Here is a 22,466-nt window from a genome sequence, read left to right as displayed (position 1 = left end):
AACATGGTGAAACCCCATCTCTACTAAAAATACAAAAGTTAGCCAGGCATGGTGGTGCATGCCTATAATCCCAGCTACTCAAGTGGCTGAGACATGAGAATCGCTTGAACCTGGGAAGCAGAGGTTGCAGTGAGCCAAGATTGCGCCACTGCACTCTATCCTGGGTGATGAAGTGAGACTGTGTCAAAAACAAAACAAAACAAAAACTTCCACAGGTCTCCATCACCTGCAGGATGAAGTTCAGGCTCTTTAGCACAGTGTATAGAGCCTTCCATCATCCGACACTGCCTACTTCACTAGCCTCATCTCTCACCAATTCTTACCTTACTGTTTATACTCTAACAATCTCAACTATGTGTAGTCCCCTGCACTATGGTTTTATGATGTAATATGTCTTTGTACACGCTGTTCTCTTGAACTGGAATAAATCTTCCCTGCCTTATCCACTTGGCAAATTCCATTTTATCATTCAAAACCCTACTGAAGCATCACTCCTTCTGTGAAATCTTCCATGATCAAAACAACCTACCCCAAGTCCCTCTTCTAGGGATTTACACACCTTGTAAGTATTGCAGCATTAAAAACAAACAAACAAACAAACAAAAAACTTTAAATTTCAGTATCCTTTCTAAGAAATAGCAATAAGAACTTGGTCAAATCACATATCCTCTCTGAGCCAGTCTCTTCATTTGTAAAATGGTTCTACTAATAATTACCACCTGGGCTTCTGGTGAGGCTTACATAAAATTGGTTGATATGAAACTGCTTTTTAAGCTGCAAAGGTATCATCATTATCATTTCTAATCAAATTGATGTCACAGACTCGACCACTTCCCCTTTAGAAATGGCTCTTCTATCAGTCAAACTTTCCTCTATCCCCATCCATTATACTTATTCTATCTCTTTTCCCTGAAGAGTCTGATGCCTTGTAGCTTTCCCTGCCAGACTTCCAAACAATAATGAGTACATTCTGGTCCTCAAGTAATAGATTTGCTAAATAATTTAGCACCATTCTTTATTAATGGATTCCTTCAATTTCTAAAATTGACAGTTTCCTACAGTATCTGTATCACCATTGACCTAATAAGTGATTTTTATCCTAAGTCACACATAGAAATGGCTACTCCTTACATCCTTACATGAAAACATTTTTCCCAGAATATGAAAACAGTTGAGTCACTCACCCAGAGTCACACACTTTTTACAGAAAATATGGCCGCAGCTGGTGACAAAGAAATGGGCCCCATCTTTTCGGAAGCACTGGTTGCAGTGAAACCAATCCATTCTGGAGCAGATAAAGAGAAAGAGTAAGAATAACCTAGGGCATAACATAATTATAGCTGTTCCAAAATCTATGTAACCATGCTTGCTTAGCTTCTGATAGCTTTTTGGGATATGGCATATCATTGTGGGTATTCCAATTGGTTGTAAAGAAGTACATGTACATATAAAGTGAAAAAAAAGCAGACTGCTTTTTATAACAGCAGGCTGTTATAACATTTTATATATAAATGTGTGTGTGTGTATATGTATATACACATATATAAACACACATTTAGAAAAGTAATGGACAGACAGTGGTGAGATTTTTTTTTTTTTGAGTGGCGGGGTTATGAGTGTGTGTGTGTGTGTGTGTGCGTGTGTGTGTGTGTGTGTTTTCCTTTACTCTTTTTTTCCCCCAGGTTTTCTGGATTAATACATGTGCCAATTTGTAATTAGAAAATACAATCCTGGCCAAGCACAGTGGCTCACGCCTGTAATCCCAGCACTTTGGGAGGCGGAGGCAGGTGGATCACCTGAAGTCAAAAGTTTAAGACCAGCCTGGCCAACATGGTGAAACCCCATCTCTACTAAACATATTAAAAATTAGCCGAGCATGGTGGCAGGTGCCTGTAATCCCAGCTAATCAGGAGGCTGAGGCAGGAGAATCACTTGAACCCGGGAGGCAGAGATTGCAGTGAGCCGAGATCGCACCATTGCACTCCAGCCTGGGCGACAGAGCCAGACTCCGTCTCAAAACAAAAAAAGAAAGAAAAAAGAAAATACAATCCCGAAAATATAAAAACAAAAAATGAATCATCCATTTCTTTTTTAACTATTTCCTGAGATATGGTGAGAGTGGAGCCAAGAGAAGCTAGTGAACCAGAAAGAGAAGATCACATATTAGCCACTTGGGACATATTTTATCTAAGGGAAATAGGGCTGATGAATGATAGTATCGTCTCAGCTTGTATACTTTCCTTCTACTTTACAGAAACTCAGAATCAGGCCAGGAGCGGTGGCTCACGCCTGTAATCCCAGCACTTTGGGAGGCCAAGGTGGGTGGATCACCTGAGGTCAGGAGTTCAAGAACAGCCTGGCCAACATGGCAAAACCCCGTCTCTACTAAAAATAAAAAAATTAGCTGGGCGTGGTGGTGCACGCCTGTAACCCCAGCTACTTGGGAGGCTGAGGCAGGATAATTGCTTGAACCCAGGAGGTTGCAATGAGCCAAGATCATGCCACTGCACTCCAGTCTGGGCGACAGAGTGAGACTCCGTCTCAAAAAAAAGAAACTCAGAATCATAGACCTGAAACGGGCTTTGAAAAATCACTTAATGTTTTGTTCAGTCCCACCATTTTTCAAAAAAGGTACCTGATATTCAGTAAAATTAAATGACTTGTCGCAAGTTCCATCTTTAGTTATTGGTCTCCTGATTCCCTATGTAAAGTTCTTGCTCCCACATTAAATAGCTTTTGTATTAGACATGGTAACCATATAGCCTGTATTTTCTGCCAATACCAATTTTATATACTTTGTTAAATACCTGAGTAAATGTGACTTTGTAAGGTTTTTTTGTGGGATTATTATTATTATTATTATTATTATTATTATTATTATTATTTTAAGACAGGTTCTCGCTCTGTCTCCAGGCTGGAGTGCAGTGGCAGATCAGGGCTCGCTGCAGCCTGGAATTCCTGGGCTCAAGGGATCTTCCCACCTCAGCCTCTGGAGTAGCTGGGACTACAGGCGAGCACCACCACTCCTGGCTATTTTTTATTTTTATTTTTATTTTTTGTAGAGACAAGCCCTCTCTGTGTTACTCAGGCTGGTCTGGAACTCCTGGACTCAAACGATCCTCCTGCCTCAGCCTCCCAAAGTGCTGGGATTACAGGCGGGAGTCACTGCACCGGGACTTTTCGTAGGATGTGTGTGTGTGTGTGTGTAACCACTAAGGGATACAAACTTCGTAAGATTTACGATAAAAAATGTACTGAATAAACAGCTCAACGCAAACGCATCCCACAGTGCCACGAGCTTCGTTGTCCTATTTGTTTGATCGTGATACACTAACTTTCACCAGCAAGTGAGTCTAAAAAAACACTGAAAAGGCCCCGTTCTATATGCCCAGGTTTGTTTAAGGGCAGCAACAATGTCATCCCCTGAATTGACCAGATGAACCCAACATAAAAAAGGCAGTGAACAGGGTGATTAAGGCGACCCCGAGGGCAAAATTCGCCTGCTTTCCAGAGGCGATGGGGCCTCAGCCGTCTCAAGCTTCCCAGTTCTTTTTCTGGCTACACTCCCTACCCGCTTGGCCGCTGTGATTCCAGAAGCCCTCAGATCTCAGGAAATCATCCAATTCTCCTCACGAGGAGCTGGAAATGGCGGGAAAGTAAACAGCTGGCTTGGCACCGGGTGAGGCAAGAGGCTGGGCGCAGCCAAGGCGATGTGTGAGGTGTGGGCGGGGCCTGGCGGTATGCTAAATCAGTGGGCGTGGCTCCGTGGCGTGAGCGGGGCGTGGGCGGGGCCCGCAGAGGCGTTCACCGGGCGAGGAGCGGCTCGCGGTGGCTGGAGAGGGGTGTAGGAGCCTTTTCCCAGCAGCCCAGGAAAATTCACCTCACTTAAAAGATTGGGGACAAATAAACACTGTAACCTAATCCCATACATGTCACTGTGGAAACAAAAAGATGAAAATAAAACCTAATTAATGTTCCAATAAACGATGAGAACGCAGTATAAATTGTGGTCATAAAGTGGGCGAAAACTTTTGCTTAATATTCTGAAATGAAATGAAAATAATGGGTGCTTTGAAAGAATAGCGTAAAATCAGAAATAGGAAAATTTAAAAATGATGCGGACAAAGAACAGTGTGATATTAATTGAGAACTAACAAATTTCAATTAAAAAAAAGTCAACCTTTATTCAGAAATTTTTGGCCAGGGGCGGTGGCTCACGCCTGTAATCCCAGCACCTTGGGAGGCCGAGGCGGGCGGATCACTTGAGGTCAGGAGTTATAGACCAGACTGGCCAACAAGGCGAAACCCCGCTTCTACTAAAAATACAAAAATTAGCCGAGTGTGGCGGCACGCACCTGTAATCTCAGCTACTGAGGAGGCTGAGGCAGGAGAATCGTTTGAACCCGGAAGGCGGAGGTTGCAGTGAGCCGAGATCGCGCCACTGCACTTCAGCCTGGGAGACAGAGAGAGACTCCGTCTTTAAAAAAAAAAAAAAATTAGCTGGGTGTGGTGGCGGGTGCCTGTAGTCCCAGCTACTTAGGGAGGCTGAGGCAGGTGTATCACTTAATCCCAGGGGGCGAGACTGCAGTGAGCTGTGTTCACGCCACTGCACTCCAGCCTGGTTGAGGGAGCAAGACACTGCCTCAAACAAACAAAAAAAAAGAGACAGAGAATAAGACTGGCATCAGATTTCTCCACAGAAGCATTCTAGATAACGAAACAACATTTTCCAGATTTTCACGGAAACTATGATCCAAGAAATTTATATCCCCTTATATGGTGTTCAGGTATAAAGGCCACTGGCAAAAAGCATGCAAATGAGCTTTTCCTGAGGAATCCACTTAGAGTAGTAGTTCTCAAACTTTTTGGTCTCAGGCTTCCTTTACAAAATTATTGAAGACCCTCCAAAGAGCTTTTGTTTATGTAAATTGCATCTACCAATTTTTACCAAATTAGCAGTTAAAAATGAGAAATTTTTAAATATTTATTATTTGAAAATTTTAAATATTTATTATTTGAAAACAATAATAAACCCATTAAATGTGTGTTTGTTTGTTTGTTGTTGTTTTTTGAAACGGAGTCTCACTCTGTCGCCAGGGCTGGAGTGCAGTGGCGCCATCTCGGCTCACTGCAACCTCTGCCTCCTGGGTTCAAGCGATTCTCCTGCCTCAGCCTCCCGAGTAGCTGGGATTACAGGCGTCTGCCATTAGGCCCAGCTAATTTTTTGTATTTTTAGTAGAGACGGGGTTTCACCGTGTTGGTCAGGCTGCTCTCGAACTCCTGACATCGTGATCCACCCTCCTTGGCCTCCCAAAGTGCTGGGATTACAGGTGTGAGCCACTGCACCTGGCCAAAATGTTAATATAAATAATCTATGGAAAATATGTTTTCCAAAACAAGAAAAATTTAGTGAGAAGAGTGTCATTGTTTTTACATTTTTGTAATCTCTTACTATGTAGCTTAATAAAAAGCTGGTGGAGTCCTATATTTGCTTCTGCATTAACTTTTGCAGTAAGCTGTTTTGGTTGGAGTGTGTGAAGAACATTTGGATTCACTCAGATATGTGGGGAAAGAGAATGGTATTTAAATGGCCTTTTCAGATAATTGTGAACATTTCTCTTTGATATCACATCAAAATTCAGGAAGTTTGAGTTAAAAGTTGATTGCAAAGTGGGATCTGAAACCATATCAATGAACTTTTTATAGCCTGTTATATTAAAATTATTTGGTCTGTTTTGCACTTTAAATGGATCTTTTGCCCATGCATGATTTTGTAACATCATACATTTAGACCAAACTGGTCATTTGAAAAATTTTAGTTCACTGAGTTATACACATCGGTGCATTTTGTTATAGAATATTAAATATTGACACAGTTCATTACACAATATAAAAAATCACTTTTGTTAACATCACTATCTATCTCATCAGGTAAGTATTTGAGTCTTGGGAAGCTGTCAAGCTCACAGTCGCAGGTACAAGTTTTCCAAAGGTCTAATTTTCATCTGAAAGCTTGAATTTTATCATTGGCAACAAATACTGTCACTGGTTTTCCTTGAAGTGACAAGGCAATTTTGTTTATTTTTGAGAAAATGCCTACCAAATACCTAAGTCTGAATAGTTTGTATGTTAGATGTTCTTTCAAGTAAAAACAGTATTCCATGAAAAAAGTGATTAGCTCAGGTTACAAATCAAACTATTCCATAAATAGTTTTCTTAAATATAATTGTTTTTAAGAGATGGGCGTCTCCCTCTGCTGCCCAGGCTAGAGTTTAGTGGCACAATCATAGCTTACTACAGCCTAGAATATCTGGGCTCAAGGGATCCTTCTGCCTCAGCCTCCTCCACCTTGCCTAGCTATGTTTTTTTTTTTTTTTCCTGAGACGGAGTATTGCTCTGTCACCCAGGCTGGAGCGCAGTGGCGCCATCTCAGCTCACGGCAACCTCCGCTCCCTGGGTTCAAGCAATTCTCCTGCCTCAGCTTCCCAAGTAGCTGGGATTACAGGCATTCGCCACCACACCTGGCTAATTTTTGTATTTTTAGTTAACATGGGGTTTCACCATGTTGGCCAGGCTGGTCTCGAACTCTTGACCTCGTGATCCGCCTGCCTCGGCCCCCCAAAGTGCTGGGACTACAGCCATGAGCCACCGCACCCAGCCCTAATTTTTAATATTTTGTTAAGAGACAAGGTCTCACTGTGTTGCCCAGGCTGGTCTCAAATTCCTGACCTCAAATGATCTTCCTGCCTCAGCCTCCCCAGCAGCTGGGATTACAGGCACGTGGCATCATGCCTGAGTAATCTTAATTCTACTTAAATAAAATTTTTCACTGGAAAATATTTTAGTGCCATGTGGAGTGGGGCATTAGCCCCATCCAATATTAAAATATATTATAAAACGTCTGTAATTTAAAGTGTGGTATTGGTGCATAAACGTGTAGACCAATGAAACAGAATCAAGTCTAGAAATAGAACCAAGTACGTTAATAAATTTTAATTGGTAAGTGTGCATGGGGAATTGAATTTTTATATACATAGAATTGGGACAACTGAATAGCCATTTGAAAAAATATAAAATTGAGTCTGTTTCTCATACTGTTTACCAGGATAAATTTCAAATGGATCAGAAATCTAAACAGACAAGTACCAGACGAAAATATTAGTAAATACTCTTATAACCTAGGTGTGCAGGAAATCTTCCTAGGATCCAAAAATCTAGAAGAGAGAAAAGATTGACAAATTTGACTAAGTAATTTTAAAAAAACTTTTTGCACATACACACACACACACACACACACACACACACAGGAAAAGTAAAGCACAAAGTGACAAATTACAAAAAAAATCAACTTAAATCCTAAAGGGCTAATAGCTTTAATATACACAGAGCTTTTTAAAAAAGAAAACCAACAACTTAATAGAAATTTGAACAGTTGGAAAAAAAAAAGAGACCAACAGTTTTCCTAGAAAATATCTTGGTTTTGAGTGTTCTGGGCTTTTTGAGTGTTCTTTCGTATACATGGTATACATGGCTGGAGTGCAAGTGCAGTGGTACTATCTCAGCTCACTGCAACCTCTGCCTCCCAGGTTCAAGCAATTCTCCTGCCTTAGCCTCCTGAGTAGCTGGAACTATGGGCATGCACCACCAGGCCTGGCTAATTTTTGTATTTTTAGTAGAGACAGGGTTTCACCGTGTTGGTCAGGCTGGTCTCAAACTCCTGACCTCAGGTGATCTGCCCACCTTGGCTTCCCAAAGTGCTGGGATTACAGGCATGAGCCACCATGCCCAACCTACCCATTTTTAATTGGGTTGTTTATTTTCTTATTGTTGAGTTTTGAGAATTCTTTTTTTTTTTTTTTTTTTGAGACATGGTCTCACTCTGTTGCCCAGGCTGAAGTGCAGTGTCATGATTATGGCTCACTGCAGCCTCAACCTCCCAGGCTCGAGTGATTCTCCTAACTCAGCCTCCCGAGAAGCTGGGACTATAAGCATGCACCACCATACCTGGCTAATTTTTCTATTTTTTTTTTGTAGAGATGGGGTTTCCCCATGTTGCCCAGGCTGGTCTCAAACTCTTGGGCTCAACTGATCCTCCCAGCTCAGCCTCCTAAAGTGCTGGGATTACAGGCATGAGCCACCAAACCCAGATAAAATTTTCTTTTCTTTAAATATTCTTATCTTTTCTTCTACTCTGAAAGGAAAATGGGGTACCTCTGGAAATTTTCTTCAAAAATTCTAGAAATCTTGATTTGTAATTTTGATTTTACATTTAGGTATATGATTCATTTGAGTTAATTTTCTACGTGGTGTGAGGTATGGATTAAAGTTTGCATGTGCATATGTGGGTGTGTTTTGCATGTGGATATCCAATTGTTTCAGCACCATTTTTTTTAAAGATTAACTTTTCTCAACTAAATTGCCTTTGTCAAAAATTGATTGCCCAGAGAAAATAATTCCATTTGTGAGAGCATCAAGAAGGATAAAATATTTAGGAATAAATTTAATCAAGGAGAGGCACAAGGCTTGTACATAGAACACTACTTAATATTGTTTACAATAGCATCCAAAGCTATATACAGATTCAATGTCATCCCTATCAAAATTCCAACTATTTTTTTCAGAAATTGAAAAATCCATCCTAAAATTAATGTAAAATTTCAAAGAACTTAGAATAGTCAAAACAATCCTAAAAAGGAAAAAATGTGGAAGACTCGTATTTCCCAATTTCAAAACCTACTACAAAGCTACTGTAATCAAAACAGTGTGTTTCTAGCATAAGGATAGACATATATAGACCAACAGAATAGAACTGAGAATCCAGAAATAAACCCTCACATCTATGGTCAGTTGATTTTTGACAAGGGTGTCAAGACCATTGAATAAGGGAAAGAACAGTCTCTGCAACAAACAGTGCTGGGAAAATTTTGTCCATATGCAAAAGAATAAAGTTGAATCCTTACCTTACACCATATACAAAAATTAACTCAAAATGGATCAAAGACCTAAATGTATGGGTGAAAATTCTAAAACTCTTAGAAGAAAATATAGGGGAAAATCTTCATGACCTTGTATTTGGCAATGGTTTTTTAAATACAAAAATAGCACAGGCAACAGAAGAAAAATAAATGAAAGGGACTTAGTTAAAATTAAAAGCTTTTGTGCAACAAAGGATACTATCGAGAAAGTGAAAGGCAACCCACAGAATGGGATAAAATATTAGTAAATCATATATCTGATAAGGTTTTAATATTCAAAATATAAAAAGAACTACAACTCTCTCTCTCTTCCTTTTTCCACCATTGTGGTGTGTATTCGATTCCGCTTCTCATCATGTCTTCTCACAAGACTTTCAGTATTAAGCAATTCCTAACCAAGAAACAAAAGCAAAATCGTCCCATTCCCCAGTGGATTTGGATGAAAACTGATAATAAAATCAGGTACAACTTTAAAAGGAGACATTGGAGAAGATTCAAACTGGATCTATAAGGAATTGTGCACGAGATGGCACACATATTTATGCAGTATCAAGCTCATAACCATCTTACCATCTCAAGCTAAAAATGTCACCACTATCTGGACAGTTGGGCATGTTTTATTGGAAATATAGTTTTTCTGTTTGTTTATTTGCTGTGCGCTAGTAGTCTGGGTTCAGTAATAAATACGTGAGAACTTTTGTTTCAAAAAAAAGAACAACTCAACAACAAAAAAGTCAAACAACCCAATTAAAAATAGGCAAAAGATTTGAATAGACATTTCTACAAAGAAGATATAGAAGTGTCCAGCAGACACATGAAAAGATGCTCAATATCATTAGTCATAGGGGAAATGCAAATTAAAACCACAGTGAAATATCATTTCACACGTGGTGAGGTGGCTATAATTTTCTAAATGAAAATATGTGTTAGGAGGATATGGAGAAATCAGAACCCTTGTACATTGCTGATGGGAATGTACAACGATGCACCTGCTTTGGAAAGCAATTTGGTGATTCCTCAAAAAGTGAAAAATAGAACTATCCTGCCATGTGACCCAGCAATTCCATTCCTAGGTGTATACAAAATAATTTAAGACAAGAGCTCAAACAGATATGCGTACACCAATATTCATACCAGCATTATTCACAATAACCAAAAGATAGAAACAACCCAAATGTCCATTAGTAGATGAATGGATAAACAATGTGGTATATATATATATGGAATATTATTCAGCCATAAAGGAAATAAAGTTTTGATACATGCTACAACATGGATGAACCTTGAAAAAATTATGCTAAGTGAAATATGCCAGACACAAAAAGAGAAATATTGTATAATCTCACTGAAATATCTAGAACAGTCAGATTTACAGAGACAGAAAGTAGATTAGAGGTTAGCAGGAACTAGGGGAATGAGAGATAGGAAGTAATTGCTTAATGGGTGAAGAGTTTCTGTTAGTGGTTATGAAAAATTATGGAAATAGAGATGATGATTGTACAACATTGTGAATGTACCTAATGCCACTGAATTTCACACTAACAATGGTTAAAATGGCAAATTTTATGTTATATATATTTTACCAAAATAAAAAGGAAAATCAGTTGTCTAAACATATTCAAGCCCATTTCTGCATGCTCTATTCTGTTCCACTGATTGATTTGTCTGTCTTGATGCCAATACCATACTGTCACTTACTGTAGCCTTATAAGCCTTGAAATGGTGTAGTCTTGATCCTCTAACTTTGTTCTTTCTTCTTCTTGTGTTTTTGTTTTGTTTTGTTTTGTTTTTTGTTTTTTTAGAGAGAGTCTTGCTGTGTCACCCAGGCTTGAGTGCATTAATGTGATCACAAGTCACTGCAACCTGGAAGTCCTGGGTTCAAGTGATCCTCCCTGCTCATTCTCCCAAGTAGTTAGGACTGCAGGCACATGCCACCACACCTGTTAAATTTTTTTTTTTTTTTTTTTTTTGGTGGACATAGGATTTTACTATGTGGCCAGGCTGGCCTCAAACTCCTGGCCTCAAGTGATTTTCCTGCCTTGGCCTCCCAAAGCTCTGGGATTACAGCTTGATCCACTGCGCCTGGCCAGCCTGTTCTTTTGCAGAGTTGCTTTGACCGTTCTAACTCATTTGCATTTCCAAGTGAATTTTATTATCAGATAAACAACTTCTAAAAGGAGCCTGATGAGAATTTTTTTTTTTAGACAGAGTTTCACTCTCGTCACCCGGGCTGGTGTGCAATGGCACAATCTTGGCTCGCCTCAATCTCCACCTCCACCACCTGCAAGCAATTCTCCTGCCTCAGCCTCCTGAGTAGCTGGGATTACAGGCATGTGCCACCACACCCGGCTAATTTTGTATTTTTAGTAGAGACAGGGTTTCTCCTTGTTGGTCAGGCTGGTCTTGAACTCCCGACCTCAGGTGATCCACCTGCCTCGGCCTCCCAAAGTGCTGGCATTACAGGCTTGAGCCACCATGCCTGGCATTGCCTGATGAGATTTTTTAAAAACTTTTATATTTTTAGAACTTTTTATTGACCAGGTGTGGTGGCTCAAGCCTGTAATCCCAGCAATTTGGGGGGCTGAGGCGGGTGAATCACCTGAGTCCAGGAGTTTGAGACCAGTCTGGCCAACGTAATAAAATCCTGTCTCTACAAAAAATGCAAAATTAGCCAGGCGTGCTGATGCATGCCTGTAGTCCCAGCTACTAGGGAGGTTGAGGTGGGAGAATCTCTCGAGCCTGCAGGTTGAGGCTGCAGTGAGCGGTGATTGCACCACTGCCTCCAGCCTGGGTGACAAGGCAAGAACCAGTCTCAAAACAAACAAAAAAACACTTTTTGTTTGATTTAATGTATATTCCATGTATATTGATATTTAATGTATATTCCATGTATATTTATGTATAATATACATACAGAAGTATGCCTATTTCTTACACGCATAGCTTACTGAATTTCCACAAACTCAACACACCCATGTAATCAGCCACCCTGTTGAGAAATCATAACATTCCCAGCACCCAGAAAACCCCTGTGCTCGCTTCCATACACCATCTCCCCTAAAGGCAACCATTGTCCTGCTTTCTAATACCATAAATTGTAACTTTTTGTTTTAAAATAATTACAGAGAGAAGGTGCTTTGAGCACAAACTCCTCTTCTCCATTCCCTGATCAACGAATAAAGTTTCTACTCCGTTTTACCAAAAAAGAAAATTATAATAAAAAAATAAAATAGCTATAGATTCATAGGAAATCGCCAAAAGTAGTGTAGAAAGTTTCCATATACCCTTGACTCATTTATTTCCCCAATGATAACTTCTTATATAAATACAATATCAAAACTAATAAATTGACATTGGTACCATCCATAGACCTCATGACATTACTGATTTCGTTAGTCTTACATATACTCATTTTTGTGTGTGTTCACAATTTTATCACATGTGAAGGTTTGTGAAGCCACCACCACAATCAAGAAACAGACTGAAGGGCCGGGTGTGATGGCTCGTGTCTGTAATCTTAGCAATTTCAGAGGCCAAACCCGGAGGATTACTTGAGCTCAGGAGTTCAAGGCCAGCCTGAGCAACATAGACCTCCTCTCTATAAAAAAAAAAAGAAGGAAAGGAAAAAAAAAGAAGAGAGGAGAAGGGAGGGGAGGGGACTAGCCGAGACGAGACGAGACTGGTCCAGCACCACGAAGATGCCTTATGCCATCTCTTACCATCACCCACCGGTTTCCCGTGTCCCCTTTTTTGTTTTGTTTTGTTTTTGAGACAGAGTCTCGCTCTGTCACCCAGGCTGGAGTGTAGTGGCGCGATCTCGGCTCACTGCAAGCTCCGCCTCCCGGGTTCACCCCATTCTCCTGCCTCAGCCTCCCCAGCAGCTGGGACTACAGGCACCCGCCGCCATGCCCGGCTAATTTTTTTGTATTTTTAGTAGAGACGGGGTTCCACCGTGTCAGCCAGGATGGTCTCGATCTGCTGACCTCGTGATCCGCCCGCCACTGCTTCCTAAAGTGCTGGGATTACAGGCCTGAGCCACCGCGCCCGGCCCCGTGTCCGATTTATTTATTTCTTTATTTATTATTATTTTTTTTTTTGAGACGGTGTCTTGCTCTGTCGCCCAGGCTAGAGTGCAGCGATCTTGGCTCACTGCAACCTCCGCCTCCTGGGTTCAAGCGATTCTCCTGCCTCAGCCTCCCGAGTAACTGGGATTACAGGCGCCCGCCACCGCACGTGGCTAATTTTTGTATTTTTGGTAGAGACGGGGTTTCACCATCTTGGCCAGGCTGGTCTCCAACTCCTGACCTCGTGATCCACCCGCCTCGGCCTCCCAAAGTGCTGAGATTACAGGCGTGAGCCACCACGCCCGGCCGAGTTTTTTAATTTTTTAAAAAATTTTTCATTTTTGTGGGTACATACTTGGTGTGTATATTTACAGGGTACATGAGATATTTTGCAATGTGTAATAGTGCAATAAGTAATATTCACATCATGGAAGATTGGGTGTTGATCCCCTCATGCTTTTATCCTTTGTGTTACAAACAATCCAATCATACTTTTAGTTATTTTTTAATGTATGATACTCTTTTAGTTATTTTTAAATGTATGATTAAATTATTATTCACTATAGTCACCCTGTTATTCTATCAAATACTAGGTCTTATTTATTCTTTCTATTTTTTTTGGTATGCATTAACTATCCCCATCTCCTCCCCACCCCATCCCCACTACCCTTCCCCGCCTCTAATAACCATCCTTCTATTCTCTATCTTCATGAATTGTTTTGATTTTTGATCCCACAAATAAATGAGAACATGAAATGTTTGTCTTTCTGTGCCTGGCTTTTTTCACTTAACATAATGACCTCCAGTTCCACCCATGTTGCTACAAATGACAGAATTTCATTCTTGTTTATGGCTGAATCATTGTATGTAAGTACCACATTTTCTTTATCCATTCATCTGTTGATGGACACTTAAGTTGCTTCCAAATCTTGGCTATTGTGAACAGTGCTGCAACACACAAGGGAGTGCAGATATCTCTTTGATACACTGATTTCCTTTCTTTTGGGTATATACCCAGTAGTGGGATTGCTGGATCATGTGGTAGCTCTATTTTTAGTTTTTTGAGGAATCCCCAAACTGTTCTCCACAGTGGCTGTACTAATTTACATTCCCACCAACAGTGTACAAGGGTTCTCTTTTCTCCACATCCTCGCCAGCACTTGTTATTGCCTGATTTTTGAATAAAAGCCATTTTAACTGGGGTGAGATGATATCTTATTGTAGGTTTTGTGTGTGTGAGTGGGGTGGCATGAAGGTGTCTTAATCTGATCACTGTAGTTTCGATTTGCATTTATGTAATCAGTGATGTTGAGCACATTTTTATATGCCTGTTTGCCATTTGTATGTCTTCTTTTGAGAAATGTCTACTCAAATCTTTTGCCCATTTAAAAATCAGATTATTAGATTTTTTCCCATAGAGTTGTTTGAGCTCCTTATATAGTCTAGTTATTAATCCCTTGTCAGAAGGAAAGTTTGCAAATATTTTCTCTCATTCTGTGGATTGTCTCTTCACTTTGTTGATTGTTTCCTTTGCTGTGCAGAAGCTTTTTAACTTGATGTGATCCCATTTGTCCATTTTTGTTTTGGTTGCCTGAGCTTGTGGGGTATTACGCAAGAAATTTTTGCGTGGACCAGTGTCCTGGAAAGTTTCCCCAATGTTTTCTTGTAGTAGTTTCATAGTTTGAGGTCTGAGATTTAATTCTTTAATTCATTTTGATTTGACTTTTGCGTATGGGCAAGAGCTAGGGGTTTCATTTCATTCTTTTGCATATGGACATCAAGTTTTCCCAGCACTATTTGCTGAAGAGACTGTCTTTTCCCCAGTGTACGTTGTTGGCATCCTTGCCCAAAATGAGTTCACTGTTGTTGTGTGAATTTGTTTCTGGGTTCTCTAGTTTGTTCCATTGGTCTATGTGTCTGGTTTTATGCTAGTAGCATGCTGTTTTGGTTACTATAGCTCTGTAGTATAATTTGAAGTCAGATAATATGATTCCTCCCTTTTTGTTCTTTTTGCTCAGGACAGCTTTGGCTATTCTGGGTCTTTTGTTGTTTCATATAAATTTTAGGATAGTTTTTTTTTTGACATTCTATATTTGTGAAGAATATCATCGGTATTTTGATAAGAATTGCATTGAATCTGTAGATTACTTTGGGTAGCATGGACATTTTAACAATATTGATTCTTCCATTCCGTGAACATGAAATATCTTTCCTTTGTGTGTATGTGTGTTCTCCTCAATTTCTTTCATCAATGTTTTACAGTTTTCATTGTAGAGATCTTTTACTTCTTTGGTTAATTCCTCGGTAATTAATTTTATTTGTGGCTGTTGTAAATAAGATTACTTTTTTATTTCTCTTTCAGATTGTTCACTGTTGGCATATAAAAATGTTACTGGTTTTTGTATGCTGATTTTGTATCCTGCAACTTTACTGGATTTTTTAAAATCAATTCTAATAGTTTTTGGTGGAGTCTTTAAGTTTTTCTAAATACAAAATTATGACATCTGCAAACAAGGATAATTTGACCTTTTCCTTTCCAATTTGGATGCCCTTTATTTCTTTCTCTTGTCCGATTACTCTAGCTAAGACTTCCAGTCCTATGTTGAATAACAGTGGTGAAAATGGGCATTCTTATCACCTTCCACATCTAAAAGGAAAGGCTTGGCCGGGCGCGGTGGCTCACGCCTGTAATCCCAGCACTTTGAGAGGCCGAGGTGGGCAGATCACGAGGTCAGGAGATGGAGACCATCCTGGTTAACATGGTGTAACCCCGTCTCTACTAAAAATACAAAAAAATTAGCCGGGCTTGATGGCGGGCGCCTGTAGTCCAGCTACTAGGGAGGCTGAGGCAGAAGAATGGCGTGAACCCGTAAGGCGGAGGTTGTAGTGAGCCGAGATTGCATCACTGCACTCCTTCCTGGGCGACAGAGCAAGACTCCCATCACAGAAAAAAAAAGGAAAGGCTTTCAGTTTTTCTCCATTCAGTGTAATATCAGCTGTGGGTCTGTCATATGTGGCTTTTATTGTATTGAGGTATCATTCTTCTATACCCAGTTTTTTAAGGGTTTTTTTGTCATGAAGGGACATTGAACTTTATCAAATGCTATTTCAGCACTGATATTCAATTGAAATGATCATATGGTTTGTCCTTCGTTCTATTGATATGATGTATAACATATATTGATTTGCATATCTGAACCATCCTTGCATCCCTGAGATAAATCTCACTTGATCATGATGAACAATCTTTTCTTTTCCTTTTTTTTTTGAGACAGAGTTTCACTCTTGTTGCCCAAGCTGGAGTGCAATGGTGCAATTTTGGCTCACTGCAACCTTTGCCTCCCAGGTTCAAGCGATTCTCCTGCCTCAACTTCCTGAGTAGCTAGGATTACAGGGGCCCGCCACCATGCCCAGCTAATTTTTTGTATTTTTAGTAGAAACGGGGGTTCACCATGTTAGCCAGGCAGGTCTCGAACTCCTGACCGCAGGTGATCCGCCCGCCTTGGCTTCCCAAAGTGTTAGGATTACAGGCGTGAGCCACCTCACCCAGCTGATGAACAATCTTTTTAATGTATTGTTGAATTTGGTTTACTAGCATTTTCACACCAATATTCATCAGAGATATTGGCCATAGTTTTCTTTTTTTGATGTTTCTTTGTCTGGTTTTGGTATAGGGGAAATACTGGCCTCATATAATGAGTTTGGAAGTATTCCCTCCTCCTCTACTTTTCAGAACAGTTTGAATAGGATTGGTAGTAGTTCTTTAAATAGTTCATAGAATTCAGCAATGAAGCCATCGGGTCTCGGGCTTTTCTTTATTGCGAGACTTTTTATTGTGACTTCTGTCTTATTGTTATTTTTCTGTTTAGGTTTTGGTTTTCTTCATAGTTCAATCTTGGTAGGTTGTATATGTCTAAAAATTTATCCATTTCTTCTAGATTTTCCAATTTATTAACATATAGTTGTTCATAGTAGCCATTAATAACCCTTTGAATTCCTGTGGTATCAGTTATGTCTCCTTTTTCTTCTCTGATTTTATTTATTTGGGTCTTCTCTTTTTTTTCTTATTCAGTTTGGCTAAATGTTTATCAATTTTGTTTATCTTTTCAAAAGAACTTTTTTTTTGTTTCATTGACCTGTTGTATTGTTTTCTTCATGTCAAATTCATTTATTTCTGCTCTGATCCATATTTTTGCTTTTTTTCTCCTAATTTTGGGTTTGGTTTGCTCTTGCTTTTCTAATTCTTTAAGATAATCATTAGGTTATTTGTTTGAAGTTTTTCTTCCTTTTTGATGTAGGCACTTATAGCTATACATTTCCCTCTTGATACTGCTTTCACTATATCCCATAGGATTTGATATGTTGTGTTTACATTATCACTTGTTTCAAGACACTTTTCAGTTTTCTTCTTAATGTCTTCATTGGCCCACTGTTCATTCAGAAGCATACTGTTTAATTTCCATGTGTTCGTATACTTTCCAAAATTTCTCCTGTTATTGATTTTTAGTTTTATTCCATTGTGGTCAGAGAAGATGCCTGATATTATTTCAGTTTTTTTAAAGTTTTCAGATTTGTTTGGTGACCTAACATATCGTATATCCTTAAGAATAATCCATGTGCTAAAAAGAAGAATGTGTATTCTACAGCTGTTGGATAAAATGTTCTGTAAATGTTTATTAGGTTCATTTGTTCAGTACTACAGGTTAAGTCTGATGTTTGTTGATTTTCTACCTGGGAGATCTGTCCAGTGTTGAAAATGGAGTGTTGATATCTCCAGCTATTACTGTATTGGAGTCTGTCTCTCTCTTTAGCTCTAATAATATTTGCTTTATATATCTGGGTACTCCAGCATTGGGTGCACATATACTTACAATTGTTATACTCTCATGCTGAATTGACCCCTTTATCATTATAGAATGACCTTGTCTCTTTTTACAGTTTTTGTCTTGAAATCTATTTTGTCTTTTATAAGTATAGCTATTCTTGCTCTTTTTTGGTTTCCATTGTCATGGCATATCTTTTTACATCCCTTTATCTACGTGTATCTGTATAAGTGAAGCGTGTTTCTTTTTTTTTTTTTTTTTTCCTATTTTCAGTAGAGACAGGATTTCACCATGCTGGCCAGGCTGGTCTCAAACTCCTGACCTCAAGTGATCTGCCCACCTCAGTCTCCCAAAGTACTGGGATTACAGGTGTGAGCCACTGCGCCTGGCCTGAAGTGTATTTCTTGTAGGTGACAGATCAATATGTCTTGTTTTTTCATCCATTCAGCCACTTTGATTGGAGAGTTTAGTCCATTTACATTCAATGTTATTATTGATAAATAGCAGCTTACTCCTGCCATTTTATTTGTTTTCTGGTTGTTTTGCAGTCTTCTCTTCCATTTTTCCTTCCTTCCTGTTTTCCTTTTAGTGAAGGTGATTTTCTCTGGTGGTATGCTTTAATTTCTTGCTTTTATTTTTTGTATATTTGTTTTTTGTTTTGTTTTGTTTTGTTTTGACGGAGTCTTGCTCTGTCGCCCAGGGTGGAGTGCAGGGGTGCAATCTCGGTTCACTGCCAGTTCCGTCTCCCAGGTTCACGCCATTCTCCTGCCTCAGCCTCCCCCGAGTAGCTGGGACTACAGGCACCCGCCACCACGCCCGGCTAATTTTCTGTATTTTTAGTAGAGATGGGGTTTCACCGTGTTAGCCAGGATGGTCTCGATCTCCTGACCTTGTGATCCACCCGCCTCAGCCTCCCAAAGTGCTGGGATTACAGGCGTGAACCACCGAGCCAGGCTGTTTTGTTTTTTGAGACAGAGTCTTGCTATGTTGCCAGGCTGGAGTGCAGTGGTGTGATCTCGGCTCACAGCAACCTCCATCTCCTGGGTTCCAATAATTCTTGTGTCTCAGCCTCCCAAGTAGCTGGAACTACAGGTGTGCACCACCAGACCCAGCTAACTTTTGTATTTTTAGTAAAGATGGGGTTTTGCCACGTTAGCCAGGCTGGTCTTGCAATCCACCCACCTTGACCTCCCAAAGTGCTGAGATTACAGGCATAAGCCACCGTGCCTGGCCTTGTTGTATGGTTTTTGTTTTTGTTTTTGTTTTTTCTGAGACAGAGTTTTGCTCTTGTTGCCCAGGCTGGAGTACAATGGTGCCATCTGGGCTCACTGCAACTTCTGCCTCCCAGGTTCAAGAGATACTCCTGCCTCAGCCTCTGGAGTAGCTGGGATTACAGGCATGTGCCACCATATCTGGCTAATTTTTGTATTTTTGGTAGAGATGGAGTTTCACCATGTTGGCTAGGCTGGTCTCGAACTCCTGACCTCAAGTGATCCGCCTGCCTCAGCTTCCCAAAATGCTGGGATACAGATGTGAGCCACCATGCCCAGCCCCTTGTTGTGTGTTTTTTTGATTTGAGCTTATCGTGAGGCTTGCAAATATTATCTTAGAACCCATTATTTTAAACTGATGACAACACTGATTGCATATACAAACAAACACACTAAAAGAAAACTAATAAAGGCTGGGAGTGGTGGCTCATGTCTGTAATCCCAGCACTTTGGGAGGCTGAGGCAGGCAGATCACCTGAGGTCGGCAGTTAGAGACCAGCCTGACCAGCATGGTGGAACCCCATCTCTACTAAAAATACAAAAATTAGCTGGGCGTGGTGGTGCACACCTGTCATTCCAGCTACTTGGGAGGCTAAGGCACAAGAATCACTTGAACCCAGGTGGCAGAGGTTGCAGTGAGCCGAGATCGTGCCACTGCACTCCAGTCTGCGAGACAGAGTGAGACTCTGTCTCAAAAAAAAAAAAAAGAAGAAGAAGGAGGAGGAGAAGGAGAAGGAGAAGAGCGCTACACTTTAACTTCATTCCTCTGCTTTTAAACGTTTTGTTGTTTCTCTTTATGTTTTATTGCACTATGTCCTGAAAAGTTGTCATTGTTATTTTTTATTAGTTCATCATTTAGTCTTTCCATTTAAGACAAGAGTAGAAATTACCACCATTACAGTGTTATACTATTCTGTGGTTTTCTGGGTACTTACTATTACCAGTGAGTTTTGTACCTTCCGATAATTTCTTCTTGCTCATTAGCATCCTTTTCTTTCAGATTGAAGAACTCCCTTTAGCATTTCTTGTAGGACAGGTCTGGTGTTAATGAAATCCCTCAGCTTTTGTTTGTCTGGGAAGGCCTTTATTTCTCCTTCACGTTTGAAGGATATTTCACTGAATATACTATTCTAAGGTAAAAGATTTTTTCCTTCAGCATTTTAAATATGTCATGCCACTCTCTCCGGGCTTGTAAGTCTCCCCTGAAAAGTCTGCTGCCAGACATATTGATGCTGTATTGTATGTTATTTGTTTCTTTTCTCCTCTTACTTTTAGAATCCTTTTTTTTAATCCTTGACCTTTGGGAAATTGATTATTAAATGCCCTGAGGTACTCTTCTTTGGGTGAAATCTGTTTGGTGTTCTATAACTTTCCTGTACTTGAATGTTGATATATTTCTCTAGGTTTAGGAAGTTCTCTGATATAATCCTTTGAATAAACTGTCTACCCCAGCTCTCTTTCTCTACCTCCTCTTTAAGGTTACCTCCTCTTTAAGGCCAATAACTCAGATTTGCCCTTTTGAGGCTATTTTCTAGATCTTGTAGGTGTGCTTTATTGTTTTTATTCTTTTTTCTTTTGTCTCCTCTGACTCTGTGTTTTCTTTTGAGATAGCATCTCACTCCTGTCACCCAGGCTAGGGTGCAGTGGTGTGATCACAGCTCACTGCAGCCTCAACTTCCCAGACTCACATGATCCCTTCTTCTCTGACTCTGTATTTTCAAATAGCCTGTCTTCAAACTTACTAATTCTTTCTTCTGCTTGATCAATTCTACTTTTAAGAGACTACTTTTAAGAGGCTTTCTTCAGCATGTTAATTGCATTTTTCTTTTTATTTATTTATTTATTTTTTGAGATAGAGTCTCGCTCTGTCACCCAGGCTATAGTGCAGAGGTGCAATCTCGGCTCACTGCAACCTCCGCCTGCCAGGTTCAAGCAATTCTCCTGTCTCAGCCTCCTGAGTAGCTGGGACTACAGGTGTGTGCCACCACGCCCGGCTAATTTTTTGTATTTTTAGTAGAGACAGGGTTTCACTATGTTAGCCAGGATGGTCTCGATCTCCTGACCTCGTGATCTGCCCACCTCAGCCTCCCAAAGTGCTGGGATTACAGGCGTAAGCCACAGCGCCTGGCCTGCAATTTTCAACTATAGAATTTCTGCTTTATTCTTTTTAATTATTTCAATCTCTTTGTTAAATGTATCTAATAGAATTCTGAATTTCCTCTCTGTATTATCTTGAATTTTTTTGAGTTCCTTAAAACAGCTATTTTGAATTCTCTGCCTCAAAAGTCATATATCCCTGTTTCTCCAGTACTGATCCCTGGTGCCTTATTTAGTTCATTTGATGAAGTCATGTTTCCCTGGATGGTGTTGATGCTTGTAGATGTTCATCAGTGTCTGAGAACTGGTGAGTTAGTTATTATAGTCTTCGTGGTCTGGGCTTGTTTGTGCCTGTCCTTCTTAGGAAGGCTTTCTAGGTATTCAAACAGACCTGGGCCCCAAGCCCTGTAATACTGTGATTTTTGCAGACTCATAGAAGTACCACCTTGGTGGTCTTGGATATGATCTGGAAGAATTCTATGGGTTACCAAGCAGAGACTCTTATTCTTTTCCCTTACTTTCTTCCCCACCCCAAAATGGAATCTCTCTCTCTGTGCTCAGCCACATGGAGCTGTGGGCGTGGTGATGCAAGCATCCATGTGGCAACCACCACTGGGACTGTGCTGGGTCAGACACGAAGCCAGCACACCGCTAGTTCTTGGCCAAGGCCCTTCTCTTCAGGGCAGCGAGTTCCCCAGGACTCAGAGGTGTCCAGAGATGCTCTCTGGGAGCCAGGAATTGAAGCTAAAAATCTTAGCAGTTTAGCTGATGTCCTAGTGCTGCTAAGCTGGCACTCACACCACAATATAAAGTTCTTCCCGCTCTTCCCTCCCCTTTCCACAGGCAGAGGAGCCCCCCCCATGTGGCCACCACTGCCACCACTGGTCCACGGTGGTTCTGCCAGGCCACTGCTGATGTTCACTTAAAACCCAGGAGCTTCTCTGTCAGCTTGTGGTGAATTCTGCCAGGCCTAAGACTCACCCTTCAGGGCAGGGGGCTCCACTCTGGTCCATGGCATGTTCAGAAATGCTGTCCAAGAGCCTAGGCCTGGACTCAGGGACCCCGGGAACCTGCCTGCTGCTTTACCCTTCTGTGCCTGTCCCCGTTCTTAACATCTGTCAGTCACTAATCTGTTCTCCAGTTCTATAATTTTATCATTTAAAATGTTCTATAAGTGGAATCACACAATATGTAACCTTCAAGATTGGTCTTTTTTTTTTTTTTTTTTTTGAGACA

At 40.4% G+C, this 22,466-nt stretch overlaps 2 protein-coding genes across 3 annotated transcripts in view; one reads left to right on the top strand and one right to left on the bottom strand.

The window, feature by feature from the left end:
• RNF212B (ring finger protein 212B) overlaps positions 1-22,466 on the bottom strand; it is an 81,815-nt gene that overhangs the window by 33,023 nt on the left and 26,326 nt on the right. The window contains exons 1-2 of one of the 2 annotated variants that reach the window (XM_063651439.1): positions 3,572-3,717; positions 1,185-1,285 (exon numbers count right to left, since the gene is read on the bottom strand). In XM_063651439.1, the coding sequence (XP_063507509.1) occupies positions 1,185-1,284 (100 nt within the window). In that variant the 5' untranslated portion in view covers position 1,285; positions 3,572-3,717. Of the gene's footprint in view, positions 1-1,184; positions 1,286-3,571; positions 3,718-22,466 lie in introns of those variants that run through there. The other variant, XM_063651440.1, reaches the window with a different exon arrangement.
• Positions 9,331-9,486, top strand: LOC129012816 (putative ribosomal protein eL39-like 5). The gene has a single exon (XM_054448885.1). The coding sequence runs from the start codon at positions 9,331-9,333 to the stop codon at positions 9,484-9,486; it is 156 nt and encodes a 51-aa protein (XP_054304860.1).

This window comes from Pongo pygmaeus, chromosome 15 (genome assembly GCF_028885625.2).
Source record: "Pongo pygmaeus isolate AG05252 chromosome 15, NHGRI_mPonPyg2-v2.0_pri, whole genome shotgun sequence".
NCBI lineage: Eukaryota > Metazoa > Chordata > Mammalia > Primates > Hominidae > Pongo > Pongo pygmaeus.
Note: the sequence above shows the minus strand (reverse complement) of the source record. Positions and strands in the feature narration are given on the sequence as shown.